At 39.0% G+C, this 18,591-nt stretch overlaps 1 protein-coding gene across 1 annotated transcript in view; it reads right to left on the bottom strand.

Moving 5' to 3' along the window:
• Positions 1 to 1,208: 1,208 nt before the first annotated feature.
• Positions 1,209 to 18,591, bottom strand: part of KLHL10 (kelch like family member 10) — a 94,324-nt gene continuing 76,941 nt past the window's right edge. Inside the window, exons 3-5 of the mRNA XM_053717828.1 lie at positions 7,647 to 8,264; positions 6,268 to 6,417; positions 1,209 to 1,535 (exon numbers count right to left, since the gene is read on the bottom strand). Coding sequence (XP_053573803.1) covers positions 1,209 to 1,535; positions 6,268 to 6,417; positions 7,647 to 8,264 — 1,095 coding nt within the window. The remainder of the gene's footprint in view (positions 1,536 to 6,267; positions 6,418 to 7,646; positions 8,265 to 18,591) is intronic.

Below are 18,591 nucleotides of genomic sequence, written 5' to 3'. Positions count from 1 at the left end.
TCATAATAAACCTTTGTTTCCTAAGTATTAAAGGGACATGAAATCCAAAAATTTTCTTTCATGATTTAGGTAGAACATAAAATTTTAAACAACTTTCCCATTTACTTATATTATCAAATTTGCTTCATTATTTTGGTATCATTTGTTGAAGGAGCAACAAGCACTACTGGTTTCTAACTGAACACATGGGTGAGCCAATGACAATCGGTATATATATATTTATATATATATATATATATATATATATATATATGCAGCCACCAATCAGCAGCTAGAACCTAGGTTCTTTGCTGCTCCTGAGCTTAGTAAGATAAACCTTTCAGCAAAGAATAACAAGAGAAGGAAGCAAATTAAATAATAGAAGTAAATTGGAAAGTTATTTAAGCTCACATGCTCTTTCTAAATCATGAAATAAAAAATTTGAGTTTCATGTCCCTTTAAGTGTAAATATAACTTAAATACTTTATTTTCATAGCATTTTCTTGTGTTTTGTTATGCAAACCAGCAAACGATAGTTGTTTAGCTCAGGTCTCAAAAAGGGAACATTTTTAAAGCAGTATTTTGGATTGTGCTCGAGTACAACGCTTAACTTACCACTTGTAATATGCTAATAGCGCCCTCTGCACTAACCATTAAAAGTATAGGGTGCGCTAAAAAAAGTTCAAGCTGCATTAAAGGGACATGAAACCCAATAGGTTCCAATGTATTTTTTGTTGAAGAGATACCTAGGTAGGTAGCGTGCACATGCCTGGGGCACTACACGGCAGGAAAAAGTGCTGCCATCTAGTGCTCTGGCAAATGTATAACATTCTTGCAAAACTGCAGCCATATAGTGCTGCAGACACACGCACACTCCTCAGCTTACTTTACTGCTTTTCAACAAGAAATACCAAGAGAACGAAGAAAATTGGTTAATGCTTTTAAAATGGAAAGTTGGAAAATTAAGTTTTTTATCTAAATCATGAAAGAAAAATTCTGGGTTTCATGTGTCATTAAGATGCATTGGTAAACATTTTAACTATTCACTAGTAATACCAGATTGTGTGTTATTCTTTGCATGAGGATGAGCGCAAGATAACGGACCCTGCCATTTTAATTAAGCTCCACTTGTAATTTAGGCATATGTGTATTATATATTGATATTTGCAAATTATAAAACAATTCTTTTATGAGCTTTCAATCTTTTATTTTGTAGTTGCACATCAAAATTAGAGATAAGTGTTGATTTGTTCTTTCTGAGCAGTATACTCTCGAATGTTGCTGAGTCCAGATACCACACAACAGCTTAGAGCACTGCGGTAAACACTCATATCATGGGCATTATACCACTCACTTTTCTTCTCATCATAATATTCCACATTAAAGACTGTGGTGAATCCGTTGAAACCTCCAACTACAAAGAGCAGATCATCCACCACTTCAATGCCAAAGTTGCTACGTTGGTTGAACATGTTTGTTATATTGCGCCAAGTGTCAGATATAGGACAATACGCTTCAGCAGTCCGCAGTCTGTTAGCACCATCAAAGCCGCCTACCTAGAATAGATTAACAATAAAATTTTAATTGAACAATATAACAGAATTTGCTTGTAAAGTCTTACAGCTAGATTTAGAGTTTGGCGGCCAAAGGGGTGCGTTAGCTACGCGTGTTTTTTCCCCCCGCACCTTTTAAATAACGCTGGTATTTAGAGTTCTCTGAAGGGCTGCGTTAGGCTCCAAAAAGGAGCGTAAAGGCATATTTACCGCCACTTCAACTCTCAATACCAGCGTTGCTTACGGTAGCGGCTAGCTGGAAAAACGTGTTTGTGCACGATATCCCCATAGGAAACAATGGGGCAGTTTGGGCTGAAAAAAAACCTAACACCTGCAAAAAAGCAGCGTTCAGCTCCTAACGCAGCCCCATTGTTTCCTATGGGGAAACAGTTTCTAAGTCTGCACCTAACACCCTAACATGAACCCCGAGTCTAAACACCCCTAACCTTACACTTATTAACCCCTAATCTGCTGCCCCCACTATCGCTGACCCCTGCATTATATTATTAACCCCTAGTCTGCCGCTCCGGACACCGCCGCAACCTACATTATAGCTATGTACCCCTAATCTGCTGCCCCTAACATCGCCGACCCCTATATTTATTAACCCCTAATCTGCCGCCCTCAACGTCGCCGCTACCTACCTACACTTATTAACCCCTAATCTGCTGACCGGACCTCGCCGCCACTATAATAAATGTATTAACCCCTAAACCGCCGCACTCCCGCCTCAAAAACCCTATAATAAATAGTATTAACCCCTAATCTGCCCCCCCCTAACATCGCCGACACCTAACTTCAAGTATTGGCCCCTAATCTGCCGACCGGACCTCGTCGCTACTCTAATAAATGTATTAACCCCTAAAGCTAAGTCTAACCCTAACACCCCCCTAAGTTAAATATAATTTTATTCTAACGAAATAAATTAACTCTTATTAACTAAAGTCTTACTATTTAAAATGAAATACTTACCTGTAAAATAAACCCTAATATAGCTACAATATAACGAATAATTATATTGTAGCTATTTTAGGATTTATATTTTTTTACAGGCAACTTTGTATTTATTTTAACTAGGTACATTAGCTATTAAATAGTTATTAACTATTTAATAGCTACCTAGTTAAAATAATTACCAAATTACCTGTAAAATAAATCCTAACCTAAGTTACAATTAAACCTAACACTACACTATCAATAAATTAATTAAATCAATTAACTACAAGTACCTACAATTAAACAAACTAAACTAAATTACAAAAACAAACACTAAATTACAAAAAATAAAAAAAGATTACAAGGATTTTAAGATAATTACACCTACTCTAAGCCCCCTAATAAAATAACAAAGCCCCCCAAAATAAAAAAATTCCCTACCCTAATCTAAATTAAAATAGTTAACAGCTCTATTACCTTACCAGCCCTTAAAAGGGCTTTTTTTGCGGGGCATGCCTCAAAGAAATCAGCTCTTTTGCCTGTAAAAAAAACACAATACCACCCCCCAACATTACAACCCAACACCCACATACCCCTACTCTAGCCCAAACCCCCCTTAAATAAACCTAACACTACCCCCCTGAAGATCTCCCTACTTGAGTCGTCTTCACTCAGCCGAGCACCGATGGACCAAAAGAAGACATCCGGAGTGGCAGAAGTCTTCATCCTATCCGGGCAGAAGAGGACACCCGGACTGGCAGACATCTTCATCCAAGCGGCATCTTCTATCTTCATCCATCCGACGAGGAGCAGGTCCATCTTCAAGACCTCCTGCGCGGAACATCCTCTTCCTACCGACGAATGAAGGTTCCTTTAAGTGACGTCATCCAAGATGGCGTCCCTCGAATTCCGATTGGCTGATAGGATTCTATCAGCCAATCGGAATTAAGGTAGGAAAAATCTGATTGGCTGATTTAATCAGCCAATCAGATTCAAGTTCAATCCGATTGGCTGATCCAATCAGCCAATCAGATTGAGCTTGCATTTTATTGGCTGATCGGAACAGCCAATAGAATGCAAGCTCAATCTGATTGGCTGATTGGATCAGCCAATCGGATTGAACTTGAATCTGATTGGCTGATTCAATCAGCCAATCAGATTTTTCCTACATTAATTCCGATTGGCTGATAGAATCCTATCAGCCAATCGGAATTTGAGGGACACCATCTTGGATGATGTCACTTAAAGGGACCTTCATTCGTCGGTAGTCATCGGTAGGAAGAGGATGTTCCGCTCCGGAGGTCTTGAAGATGGAGCCGCTCCTCGTCGGATGGATGAAGATAGAAGATACCGCTTGGATGAAGATGTCTGCCGGTCCGGATGTCCTCTTCTGCCCGGATAGGATGAAGACTTCTGCCGCTCTGGAAGTCTTCTTTTGGTCCATCGGTGCTCGGCTGAGTGAAGACGACTCAAGGTAGGGAGATCTTCAGAGGGGTAGTGTTAGGTTTATTTAAGGGGGTTTGGGTTAGAGTAGGGGTATGTCGGTGGTGGGTTGTAATGTTGGGGGGTGGTATTGTGTGTTTTTTACAGGCAAAAGAGCTGATTTCTTTGGGGCATGCCCCGCAAAAAGCCCTTTTAAGGGCTGGTAAGGTAATAGAGCTGTTAACTATTTTAATTTAGATTAGGGTAGATTTTTTTTTTATTTTGGGGGGCTGTTATTTTATTAGGGGGCTTAGAGTAGGTGTAATTAGCTTAAAATCCTTGTAATCTTTTTTTATTTTTTGTAATTTAGTTTAGTTTATTTAATTGTAGGTACTTGTAGTTAATTGATTTAATTAATTTATTGATAGTGTAGTGTTAGTTTTAATTGTAACTTAGGTTAGGATTTATTTTACAGGTAATTTGGTAATTATTTTAACTAGGTAGCTATTAAATAGTTAATAACTATTTAATAGCTATTGTACCTAGTTAAAATAAATACAAAGTTGCCTGTAAAATAAATATAAATCCTAAAATAGCTACAATATAATTATTTGTTATATTGTAGCTATATTAGGGTTTATTTTACAGGTAAGTATTTAGTTTTAAATAGGAAGACTTTAGTTAATAAGAGTTAATTTATTTCGTTAGAATAACATTATATTTAATTTAGGGGGGTGTTAGGGTTAGACTTAGCTTTAGGGGTTAATACATTTATTATAGTAGCGGCGAGGTCCGGTCGGCAGATTAGGGGTTAATACTTGAAGTTAGGTGTCGGCGATGTTAGTGAGGGCAGATTAGGGGTTAATAATATTTATTATAGGGTTTTTGAGGTGGTTTAGGGGTTAATACATTTATTAGAGTAGCGGCGAGGTCCGGTCGGCAGATTAGGGGTTAATAAGTGTAGGTAGGTGGCGGCGACGTTGGGGGGGGCAGATTAGGGGTTAATAAATATTATGTAGGTGTCGGCAATGTTAGGGGCAGCAGATTAGGGGTACATAGGGATAATGTAGGTGGCGGCGGTGTGCGGTCGGCAGATTAGGGGTTAAAAAATTTATTAGAGTGGCGGCGATGTGGAGGGACCTCGGTTTAGGGGTACATAGGTAGTTAATGGGTGTTAGTGTACTTTAGAGCACAGTAGTTAAGAGCTTTATAAACCGGCGTTAGCCCAGAAAGGTCTTAGTGGGTAGAGGGTCTACTGCTCACTTCAGCCAAGACTCTAAATACCAGCGTTAGGAAGATCCCATTGAAAAGATAGGCTACGCAATTAGCATAAGGGGATCTGCGGTATGGAAAAGTCGCGGCTTGTAAGTGAGCATTAGACCCTTTCCTGGCTGACTCTAAATACCAGCGGGCGGTAAAAAGCAGCGTTAGGAGCCCTTAACGCTGCTTTTGACGGCTAACGCAGAACTCTAAAACTAGGCGTTAATTTGTGTGGTCGTATCGTAATCAAACCATTATTTTTTAGTGACAATGTTTGTCACTGAATAACACCCACTCCTTATAGCTGGGCACTATGAACAATCCGGGAAGGTGCTTGCAACCCAAACTAATATAAGACCAAAACCCCAACTTTAGTGGAACTAACCATAAATCAGCCCCACTACACATCTATTAACCCAAATAGTGATCCAGCACCCACCATAATAGAACCTATTATCCTGCCACCACAACAATAGATTTCAGGGTTTATTAGAGTTTTGCCTAAATGTTCTTTAGTCATATTTTGGGAGGTTCAGTGCTCCAAAGGTAGCCTTTAGGTTTTGGGAGTGCTTAGTTTTTGGTGGTTAACATAATGGTAAAGGGGCAGGCTTGTTGGACTAGGTTGAGTAGGGTTATCGAATTGTGATGGGGACAAAGTTGTGATTTGGGTTAAAGGGACATGAAACCCAATTTTTTTCTTTCATGATTCAGATAGAGTAGACCATTTTAAACAACTTTTCCAATTTACTTCTAATATTGAGTTTGCTTAACTCTCATGGTATCATTTGAAGAAGGAGCAGCAGTGCATTACTGGGAGCTAGGTGAACACAAAAGTTGAGTCAATGACAACAATCATATACGTGCAGTTACCAATCAGCAGCTAGCTCCCAGTAGTCTACTGCTACTCCTGAACCTACCTAGGTACGATTCTCAACAATGGATACAAAGAGAAGGATGTAAAATAGATCATTGGAAAAAAATCTGGATTTCCTTAAAGGAATTTCAAAAGCATCATCACAACAGTCTATATATGAAAATCTCTGTGTATTACAGTGTATGATAATTCCAAGCAAAGAAACAGATTTGATGCTAGCGGACATATAAACAATTTACATACAGCATAGACATGGTTTCCATAAGCAGTCACTCCTACTCCACTACGTCTGCTCTTCATGTTGGCGATCAAACTCCACTGGTTGTTCATGGGGTTGTAGACCTCAGCTGTGAATAGGTACTCTTTGCCATTAAACCCTCCACATATATAGACCTGAACAAAAAAACAAAATTCCATAAAATAGCAAAGAAGTTAATTTCTGACAAATATGTCTGCATTGTCGATATTAACATTTCTAACTACACGTGTGGCTCATTATTATTTGTATCGTTTTAAATTATGGTAACAAAATGGTTCTGACCAAAGGGTTGCATATGTTTAGAATTAGGCTTAGGTTGGGCTTAAGGTAATGTTTGGGTTAACTCCAAATTTGCAACCTTTTCTGGAAGCCAAGTGGTTAACATAAGTTTGCCACCTTTGCTAAAGTTTTAACGTAACGTTAAAGTCCTAACTAATCATAAGTGCAATTATATTAGATACAACAGTCTTAATTTGTCTTCAGGACTCAAAGCTTACATCATAATTAATGGACTGAACTGGGAATAAAGAGGAAAAAGCAGGAGAATAGGAGCTGGAGGTAATATAGAAATAATTGTAGATGAATGATGACAACTGAGATGAGGACAAGAGAGGAGTTACATCATACTGAATAGCTGAGAAGAATGTGAAAGATGATATTGAAATTATGGTAACAGAGGCGATAAATAAAAATGAGACAGTGGCAACATATGGTTGGTAACTATTACTAGGACACTTAGGAATAAAAAATGGAGAGGGAAATAGAAAGCTGAGAAGAGGAAAAAGATAGACGAGTGTCAATATTCAGGAATGGAGACAATGTACTTACAGCAGCATATACAAGAAAGTGGAAAATTTCACCCAGGGTATAGCTCAGGTAACTTATAACTAGACTGTGCATAGAACTAAATAAATAATTGTTGTGCGGCACATTTTGAGAGGCTTAGCAATATGTAACTTGCCCCTATATTGCTTTTATTATTATTATTTTTTATTAGAGGCCTCAGGCCTGTAAGCATCACCACTGTTTTATTTTTTAATGAAGCAACTCACCAGCTCATTGCTTTATAAATAGCTGGCAAAATATAAATAACTACAATATATATTTTGCTGGCATTAGTTGGGAAGGTTTAATCACTGATGTATATGTGGCTGACAGCTGGGATTAATCATGTTCTATGTGCAGAGGTAAAATAGAGTTTGTTAGTTGTATGGAAGTCTCAGATAAGGGGTTAATCACTGTTCTATATGTGTCTTAAAGAAATGTGTACAGTTGTAAAAAATAAGTTTATGAAGCAAATTTAATACAAAATATGTGGATCAATAAAGGGGCAGAAATATTTATATATTCAACAGAATCTTACTTTTCCATTGAACGTGGTTGCACTGGCATCACTTCTCTGCTCATGCATGGGTGCTATCAAAGTCCACTGGTTGTCCTCTGGTTCGTAACGTTCTGCTGAGCTGAGTCGTACATAACCATCAAACCCTCCCATAGCATAGATTAATTTATCCAGAATAGTGACACTAACATAACACCTCCGAGAATGCATAGGGGACAACTGATGCCATGTTTTCTCGACTGGGTCAAATCGTTTCATGCTGTTGAAGTAGTCCAAGCTATCAAACCCACCAATGACATAAACAAAGCCGTTTAGGTATACAGCACCATGATATGCTCTTGGACTCTCGTCTTTACCTGTAACATTTACCCAGCAATTAGCTCTGATATCATAAGCTTCGATAATGTTTGTTGGACTACTACCACTCCAGCCACCAATAGCAAACAAGATGGCAAAAGGGAGGCGTGGCCTGGAGAAGTGGGTTGAGAAATTCAATGTGGATTGCCCATGCATATTGAGGTTAAATAAACTTTGCAGTGCATTGATGATAATGGGTTTGCATTCCTCACAGTTTTTTACATAATCATTACTTTTGACGTTGTTCATAAAGAAATCTGCGTGCATCAATCCAAAGCGAACCTGCCAGACAGAAAATAATTAAATTACTTAATGATAAAAAAGTTTGAAATGGTCCACTAAACCCAGAGTAAACCATAAAACATGTTACACAAGAAGGCTTTCAATATGCACAGGTGATAAGCAACTAAATAATTATTTCTTAAATATAAATTAAATGTGTTAAAAATAATAATAATGGAACAGTTATGAGTAATATAACAGAGAATCCTTATATTGCATTAAAGTTTTAAAACTTGAGTGGCTATGGATACCGCAAAACATGGCCCCACTTGACAAATATTTGATATAATAATATATATAACGGCCTAGTTTAAGAGTGGAGCGCACTATTGCGCTTTTACAACGTGATATTTGCTCTCCACTCAGTAATAACATCGCTTGTAAATTACAAGTTAGGCGCAATGTGAATGCGACCTCAGGTCCAATGGGAGCCTTGTTCTCATGCCATGAGACACAGCAAAGCACCTAGCAGAGCACAGGGGTAATTCACGCAGCCAATTAAAAATATATATGTATATGAATATATAAATATATATTTATGTGTTTATATGTGTATATACACACATTAATACATAAATATATATTTATATAAGCATATACATATAGATTTACAGTGAAAACACAGTCCCCATTCACCTATATTTAAAGACACTTTTCAGTGACTTTTTTTTTTAACACCCCACATCCACTCCCTTTAACCCCTTGTGCAGTTTTTTTTATGATTTTTTTTTTAAAAAGGTCATTTCTTATTTATATAAAACAACTATCCACTTTATTTTGGGTGCAATTAGGCCACATTTTTTAATTAACCAGAGGTCTGACTTCTGAATTGCACTAAGCACAAAGTGATTCCATGAGCTTGTGGGTGCATTAACCAGCCACTTTTAATGGCTGGTTATTTAACGTGTGCCGTTAAAGGGGCAGATTTGCCTTTTTACGGAGCGCATGTTAAAATAGTGCTCCACTTGTAATCTAACCCAATATTTATTAACACTGTGGATAGCTCCAGAAATTGCCTTAAAGGGACACTCAATCAAAATTAAACTTTCATTATTCAGATAGAAAATGCCATTTTAAACAACTTTCCAATTTACTTCCATTAACAAAATGTGCACAGTCTTTTTATATTTAAACTTTTTGAGTCACCAGCTCCTACTGAGCATGTGCAAGAATAAGTGTGTATGCATTTGTGAATGGCTGATGGCTGTCACATGGTATGTGTATGCATTTGTGATTGGCTGATGGCTGTCACATGGTACAGGGGGAGTGGAAAAAGGCATAACTTTTAAAATTGTCAGAAAAAAAATCTACTACTCATTTGAAGTTCAGACTAAGTGCTATTGCATTGTCTTGTTATCTTGCATGTGTTGATTATGCAAATCTACTGTGTTGACTGGTCCTTTAAGTATAACGCTTAAAAACAAGAGGGGTCAATCCAAATACATACATACATATACAAAAATACATAAATAAATATGTAGATAAATAAATAAAATAAGAGTGAGAAGTACCTGCAAGACCACCACTAGAGATGTTGGAGCTTCTTACTAAACCATTTATTGGGGCCCCCTTACCTCCCCTTTTGAACTGTGACTAAAATGTGTGTGGACTGTATTCTTGAGTGTAGTCATACTTGAGAATGTTGTAAAAGGTAATAACACACAAACAGAAATACACCCAGAACACACTCACACAGACACCCAGAAACACACAAACTCACAGAAACACTTATAGAAACACACACAGACACACTCATAGACACACACACACAAATACATTTAAACACACACCCAGAAACACACACACTCACAGAAACACTCATAGACACACACACACACTCACACACACGCAGAGACATTTAAACACACACACAGAAACACTCACAGAGACACTCAGAAATACACACACACACTCATGGGAGCATATTTATCAATATGCAAGCGGACATGATACAAAGTAGCGTATCATGTCTGCCACACATAGATAAATGCCGATAGCATACGCTGTCAGCATTTATCATTGCATCAGCAGTTCTTGTGAACTGCTGGTGCAATGCCGCCCCCTGCAAATTTGCGGCCAATCAGCCGCTAGCAGGGGGTGTCAATTAACCTGATCGTATTCAATCAGGTTAATTTCTGCCCGCCGCCTTAGAGCCTTAGACCGCTGCTTCATAACTTCTGTTTCCAGCGAGCCTAAAGGCTCGCCGGAAACAAGGGGCATCAAGCTCCATACGGAGCTTGATAAATATGCCCCATGATCTCATCTCATCCCTGGTCAAATCATTAAACTCAAAAATAACTTCACCTTCCAGATTTGTCTCAGGAGGGACACTAATTAAAGGGCACAGCAGCCATCAATACTATCTACTTAAGATTATGCTCTTACGAAACATTACTTCATCTCCACAGACACAGATCTACAAATATTATAACACAGAAAACAATCTACATATTTCTTTGAGGGCATTGTTAGTGAAAGCCAAACACAGGCCCACATTTATCATACTGCAGATGGACAAGTTTCTGCTTTTGGGGCGAGCAGCATCTACTGGCCATATCATTATTGCACATGCTAAGCAGGTGCCCCATAAAGTGTGCATATAAAAAGACTGTGAGCAATTTGATAATGGAAGTAAATTAAAAAGTCTCTCTTAAAAATTCATGCTCTATCTGAATCATGAGAAATTACTTTCTTTCTTTAGTGTCTCTTTAAATCAAGGTTGCAGACTCGAATGAGCGAGCCTGCTCATATCATAGGTAAAGGTTTCTTCATTCTGTTTGGGTGATGTCTTGGGGTGATTGGCAAAAGAGAGAATAATCTTAAAGGGACACTGAACCCAAATTTTTTCTTTTGTGATTCAGATAGAGCATGACATTTTAAGCAACTTTCTAATTTACTCCTATTATCAAATTTTCTTCATTCTCTTGGTATCTGTATTTGAAGTGCAAGAATGTAAGTTTAGATGCCGGCTGATTTTTGGTGAACAACCTGGGTTGTTCTTGCTAATTGGTGGATAAATTCATCCACCAATAAAAAGTGCTGTCCAGAGGTCTGAACCAAAAGAAAAGCTTAGATGCCTTCTTTTTCAAATAAAGATAACAAGAGAAGAAGAAAAATTGATAATAGGAGTAAATTAGAAAGTGGCTTAAAATTGCATGCTCTATCTGAATCACGAAAGAAAAACATTTGGGTTCAGTGTCCCTTTAAGGATATGGCCACATTCTTTGCAAAATGTACATGCAAATTGTCTCTATTAGAAATTATATTTATATATATTAATTTTTATTTATTTTTTATTTTATTTACGTGTACACCATGTACACACCAACAGTATAGGATTAATGAAAACAAATATTAGATCAACAATGAAATCCATTGGAACTAAATTCCTTTGTTGGGTCGCCACAAGGAGTGGTTCAAGAAGACTTTAAAGGGATATAAAACCCAAAATGTATCTTTCAAAGTCTTTTTCTAAGAAGCCCTTTCAGTTTTATCCCTTGTGGAGGGAAGAGGAGGCTTTATCCGGTGTTAGAGAAATTTGACAAAAGTGTTGTCTACTTTGAGATTTTCAGGATGTGTTATCTTTATTTTTATTTATTTATATTTTTTTTCTGATTTCCTTTTTTGTCAAAATGTAATTGCATAGGTTTAGGATATATAAAGCTGTAAACTTGATATTTATAGTCATTTAGCCATAAAAGTTGTAAGGCTTCCATAGTCCTTTACTATACTAAGTACTTTATAAGCTAAAGGAAGAGAATAAGTAAAGTAAGCAGGAGTAAAAGGATACTTGAAAGTAAAAGTCATTGACCTAGATTTGGAGTTTGGCGTTAGCCGTGAAAACCAGCGTTAGAGGCTCCTAACGCTGGTTTTAGGCTACCGCCGGTATTTGGAGTCACTCAAAATAGGGTCTAACGCTCACTTTTCAGCCGCGACTTTTCCATACCGCAGATCCCGTTACGTAAATTGCGTATCCTATCTTTTCAATGGGATCTTTCTAACTCCGGTATTTAGAGTCGTGTCTGAAGTGAGCGTTAGACATCTAACGACAAAACTCCAGCCGCAGGAAAAAAGTCAGTAGTTAAGAGCTTTCTGGGCTAACGCCGGTTTATAAAGCTCTTAACTACTGTACTCTAAAGTACACTAACACCCATAAACTACCTATGTACCCCTAAACCGAGGTCCCTCCACATCGCCGACACTCGAATAATTTTTTTAACCCCTAATCTGCCGACCGCCACCTACGTTATCCTTATGTACCCCTAATCTGCTGCCCCTAACACCGCCGACCCCTGTATTATATTTATTAACCCCTAACCTGCCCCCCACAACGTCGCCTCCACCTACCTACACTTATTAACCCCTAATCTGCCGACCGCAAAGCGCCGCCACCTACGTTATCCTTATGTACCCCTAATCTGCTGCCCCTAACACCGCCGACCCCTATATTATATTTATTAACCCCTAATCTGCCCCCCTCAACGTCGCCTCCACCTGCCTACACTTATTAACCCCTAATCTGCCGACCGGACCTGAGCGCTACTATAATAAAGTTATTAACCCCTAATCCGCCTCACTAACCCTATAATAAATAGTATTAACCCCTAATCTGCCCTCCCTAACATCGCCGACACCTAACTTCAATTATTAACCCCTAATCTGCCGACCGGAGCTCACCGCTATTCTAATAAATGTATTAACCCCTAAAGCTAAGTCTAACCCTAACACTAACACCCCCCTAAGTTAAATATAATTTACATCTAACGAAATTAATTAACTCTTATTAAATAAATTATTCCTATTTAAAGATAAATACTTACCTGTAAAATAAATCCTAATATAGCTACAATATAAATTATAATTATATTATAGCTATTTTAGGATTTATATTTATTTTACAGGTAACTTTGTATTTATTTTAACCAGGTACAATAGCTATTAAATAGTTAAGAACTATTTAATAGCTAAAATAGTTAAAATAATTACAAATTTACCTGTAAAATAAATCATAACCTAAGTTACAATTAAACCTAACACTACACTATCAATAAATTAATTAAATAAACTACCTACAATTACCTACAATTAACCTAACACTACACTATCAATAAATTAATTAAATACAATTCCTACAAATAAATACAATTAAATAAACTAGCTAAAGTACAAAAAATAAAAAAGAACTAAGTTACAAAAAATAAAAAAATATTTACAAACATAAGAAAAATATTACAACAATTTTAAACTAATTACACCTACTCTAAGCCCCCTAATAAAATAACAAAGCCCCCCAAAATAACAAAATGCCCTACCCTATTCTAAATTACTACATTTCAAAGCTCTTTTACCTTACCAGCCCTGAACAGGGCCCTTTGCGGGGCATGCCCCAAGAAATTCAGCTCTTTTGCCTGTAAAAAAAAACATACAATACCCCCCCCCAACATTACAACCCACCACCCACATACCCCTAATCTAACCCAAACCCCCCTTAAATAAACCTAACACTAAGCCCCTGAAGATCTTCCTACCTTGTCTTCACCCTACCAGGTTCACCGATCCGTCCTGAAGAGCTCCTCCGATGTCCTGATCCAAGCCCAAGTGGGGGGCTGAAGAGGTCCATGATCCGGCTGAAGTCTTCATCCAAGCAGGGCAGAAGAGGTCTTCCATCCGATTGAAGTCTTCATCCAAGCGGCATCCATCCGGAGCGAAGCGGCAGCATCCTGAAGACCTCCACCGCGGAACATCCATCCTGGCCGACGACTGAACGACGAATGACGGTTCCTTTAAATGACGTCATCCAAGATGGCGTCCCTCGAATTCCGATTGGCTGATAGGATTCTATCAGCCAATCGGAATTAAGGTAGGAATATTCTGATTGGCTGTTCCGATCAGCCAATAGAATGCAAGCTCAATCTGATTGGCTGATTGGATCAGCCAATCGGATTGAACTTGATTCTGATTGGCTGATTCCATCAGCCAATCAGAATATTCCTACCTTAATTCCGATTGGCTGATAGAATCCTATCAGCCAATCGGAATTCGAGGGACGCCATCTTGGATGACGTCATTTAAAGGAACCGTCATTCGTCGTTCAGTCGTCGGCCAGGATGGATGTTCCGCGGTGGAGGACTTCAGGATGCTGCCGCTTCGCTCCGGATGGATGCCGCTTGGATGAAGACTTCAATCGGATGGAAGACCTCTTCTGCCCCGCTTGGATGAAGACTTCAGCCGGATCATGGACCTCTTCAGCCCCCCGCTTGGGCTTGGATCAGGACATCGGAGGAGCTCTTCAGGACGGATCGGTGAACCTGGTAGGGTGAAGACAAGGTAGGAAGATCTTCAGGGGCTTAGTGTTAGGTTTATTTAAGGGGGGTTTGGGTTAGATTAGGGGTATGTGGGTGGTGGGTTGTAATGTTGGGGGGGGGTATTGTATGTTTTTTTTTACAGGCAAAAGAGCTGAATTTCTTGGGGCATGCCCCGCAAAGGGCCCTGTTCAGGGCTGGTAAGGTAAAAGAGCTTTGAAATGTAGTAATTTAGAATAGGGTAGGGCATTTTGTTATTTTGGGGGGCTTTGTTATTTTATTAGGGGGCTTAGAGTAGGTGTAATTAGTTTAAAATTGTTGTAATATTTTTCTTATGTTTGTAAATATTTTTTTATTTTTTGTAACTTAGTTCTTTTTTATTTTTTGTACTTTAGCTAGTTTATTTAATTGTATTTATTTGTAGGAATTGTATTTAATTAATTTATTGATAGTGTAGTGTTAGGTTAATTGTAGGTAATTGTAGGTAGTTTATTTAATTAATTTATTGATAGTGTAGTGTTAGGTTTAATTGTAACTTAGGTTATGATTTATTTTACAGGTAAATTTGTAATTATTTTAACTATTTTAGCTATTAAATAGTTCTTAACTATTTAATAGCTATTGTACCTGGTTAAAATAAATACAAAGTTACCTGTAAAATAAATATAAATCCTAAAATAGCTATAATATAATTATAATTTATATTGTAGCTATATTAGGATTTATTTTACAGGTAAGTATTTATCTTTAAATAGGAATAATTTATTTAATAAGAGTTAATTAATTTCGTTAGATGTAAATTATATTTAACTTAGGGGGGTGTTAGTGTTAGGGTTAGACATAGCTTTAGGGGTTAATACATTTATTAGAATAGCGGTGAGCTCCGGTCGGCAGATTAGGGGTTAATAATTGAAGTTAGGTGTCGGCGATGTTAGGGAGGGCAGATTAGGGGTTAATACTATTTATTATAGGGTTAGTGAGGCGGATTAGGGGTTAATAACTTTATTATAGTAGCGCTCAGGTCCGGTCGGCAGATTAGGGGTTAATAAGTGTAGGCAGGTGTAGGCGACGTTGTGGGGGGCAGATTAGGGGTTAATAAATATAATATAGGGGTCGGCGATGTTAGGGCAGCAGATTAGGGGTACATAGGGATAATTTAAGTAGCGGTGGTTTACGGAGCGGAAGATTAGGGGTTAATAATAATATGCAGGGGTCAGCGATAGCGGGGGCGGCAGATTAGGGGTTAATAAGTGTAAGGTTAGGGATGTTTAGACTCGGGGTACATGTTAGAGTGTTAGGTGCAGACGTAGGAAGGGTTACCGCATAGCAAACAATGGGGCTGCGTTAAGAGCTGAACGCGGCTTTTTTGCAGGTGTTAGGTTTTTTTTCAGCTCAAACAGCCCCATTGTTTCCTATGGGAGAATCGTGCACGAGCACGTTTTTGAGGCTGGCCGCTTGCGTAAGCAACTCTGGTATCGAGAGTTGAAGCTGCGTTAAAAATGCTCTACGCTCCTTTTTTGGAGCCTAACGCAGCCTTTATGTGGACTCTCGATACCAGAGTTATTTTTATGGTGCGGCCAGAAAAAAGCCGGCGTTAGTTTTTCGGGTCGTTACCGACAAAACTCCAAATCTAGCCGATTGTAAGGAGAAGTAAACCCCTACATACAGTATATAATTTAAGACACCCCGTGTATTTTTTGGGGCACAGTTAGCTTTTTTTTTTTTACACTAAAAGAAACCCACAAAAACCCTCCCCTGTACTACATTCACAGATTTAGGGGATTATTGTTTTTTGTTTTTTTTTCATCACTAATATCACATGGAAAGATTTGGATCACTCACCAAAACAAAATCTCCAACAATGCCACCAAAGAGCAAAGAAAAGTTAGCAATACCAGGCCTAGCTAACCAGGCTCCTAAGAGAATATTGGAGTGGATATTTCCTCCCCAAATGTTGGTTAAGATGCACAAATTATTATTGTAATGCTCGTGGGATATTTCCCTATCAGACCAAACTTGGCCAGTAGTCTTCTTATCCAGGCGTCAAGGGGAAGGTTAAGGAAATATCACAGAACAAGAGAAGAGGTAAGTAAATGAGGTAAGCAGTACTCACAGTAGAGAGGGCAATCCTTCACAGCACTACAGAGGATAACTGGAGAGTAGTCAGACAAGCAGAGTTCGGCAACAATAAGGCAATCCAGAATACCAGCAGTACAGGGGTTAAACAGTAGAGAGGTCTGGAACAGGCAGAGTTCAGCAACAATAAGGCAAGCAGCAGTTCAGGGGTTAATCAATAGAATGGTCTTGAGACAGGCAGAGTTCAGCAACAATAAGGCAGTCAGCAGTTCAGGGGTTAATCAGTAGAGTGGTCTTGAGACAGGCAGAGTTCAGCAACAATAAGGCAAGCAGCAGTTCAGGGGTTAATCAATAGAATGGTCTTGAGACAGGCAGAGTTCAGCAACAATAAGGCAGTCAGCAGTTCAGGGGTTAATCAGTAGAGTGGTCTTGAGACAGGCAGAGTTCAGCAACAATAAGGCAATCAGCAGTACAGAGGTTAACCAGCAAAATAAGCACCCAGGAGCACAAACAGTAACACCTATACTTGGGCAATGTAAGTGAGGGAGAAAGTACTTATATAGACCCAGGTTCGTGCCAAGGGAGACATCCAGGAGTGGTGGTGATGTCAGATCCAATGCGATAGACCACCGCAAAGTACATGGCAACAGCCAGGGAACAGGAAGAAGCCGCCTGAATCCATGGCAACGGCCATGGGAAGTGGAAGGAGCCGCCTGTGTCCGTGGCAACGGCCACAATGGAGCAGGCGGCCTGGCAATTATTGCTAAGATAACAGATATAATACTACCCCAATTTGATAAGGTCAGACAGGATCTTGCATCTTTGTCTGCTGAGTAAGTAAGGATTGTCTAAAAACTTATTCAAACAGCACTTGCCTTCCCAGCAGCTACACCTCTCACAGGGTGCAACCCAAAATGACCAACAGCTCAGAATAAAAGAAAGATTGTGGGAGGCGCCCAAGGCAGTCTGTTCACTATGATCACCGTTTTAAAAAAACCGAGCTACCCAATGGGTTAATTTATATGCAAGAAAGTTCAAATTCTACTCAATGTTAAATAATTTATTGTACACAACATTAATAAATACAATATTATGAGTTAAAAAACACAATTTATCTTCCTAATCTTATTTAAAAATGTATCGACACCGGTGTCATAATCTCTCTATTCACTATCGGCTAGATTTAGAGTTTTGCGGCCAAAGGGGTGCGTTAGCTACGCGTGTTTTCCCCCCCCCCCACACCTTTTAAACAACGCTGGTATTTAGAGTTCTCTGAAGGGCTGCGTTAGGCTCCAAAAAGGGAGCGTACAGGCATATTTACCGCCACTTCAACTCTAAATACCCGCGTTGCTTACGGTAGCGGCCAGCTGGAAAAACGTGCTCGTGCACGATTCCCCCATAGGAAACAATGGGGCAGTTTGAGCTGCAAAAAAAACCTCAGACCCATTGTTTCCTATGGGGAAACACTTCCTAAGTCTGCACCTAACACCCTAACATGAACCCCGAGTCTAAACACCCCTAACCTTAAACTTATTAACCCCTAATCTGCCGCCCCCGCTATCGCTGACACCTGCATTTTATTATTAACCCCTAATCTTCCGCTCCGGACACCGTCGCAACCTACATTATCCCTATGTACCCCCTAATCTGCTGCCCCTAACATCCCCGACACCTACATAATATTTATTAACCCCTAATCTGCCCCCCCAACGTCGCCGCTACCTTACCTACACTTATTAACCCCTAATCTGCCGACCGGACCTCGCTGCCACTATAATAAATGTATTAACCCCTAAACCACCGCACTCCCGCCTCAAAAACCCTATAATAAATAGTATTAACCCCTAATCTGCCCTCCCTAACATCTTTGACACCTAACTTCAAGTATTAACCCCTAATCTGCCGACCAGACCTCGCCGCTACTCTAATAAATGTATTAACCCCTAAAG

The sequence above is a fragment of the Bombina bombina genome, chromosome 1 (assembly GCF_027579735.1).
Source record: "Bombina bombina isolate aBomBom1 chromosome 1, aBomBom1.pri, whole genome shotgun sequence".
Classification (NCBI taxonomy): Eukaryota; Metazoa; Chordata; class Amphibia; order Anura; family Bombinatoridae; genus Bombina; species Bombina bombina.
This window is presented reverse-complemented; position numbering and strand designations above follow the sequence as displayed.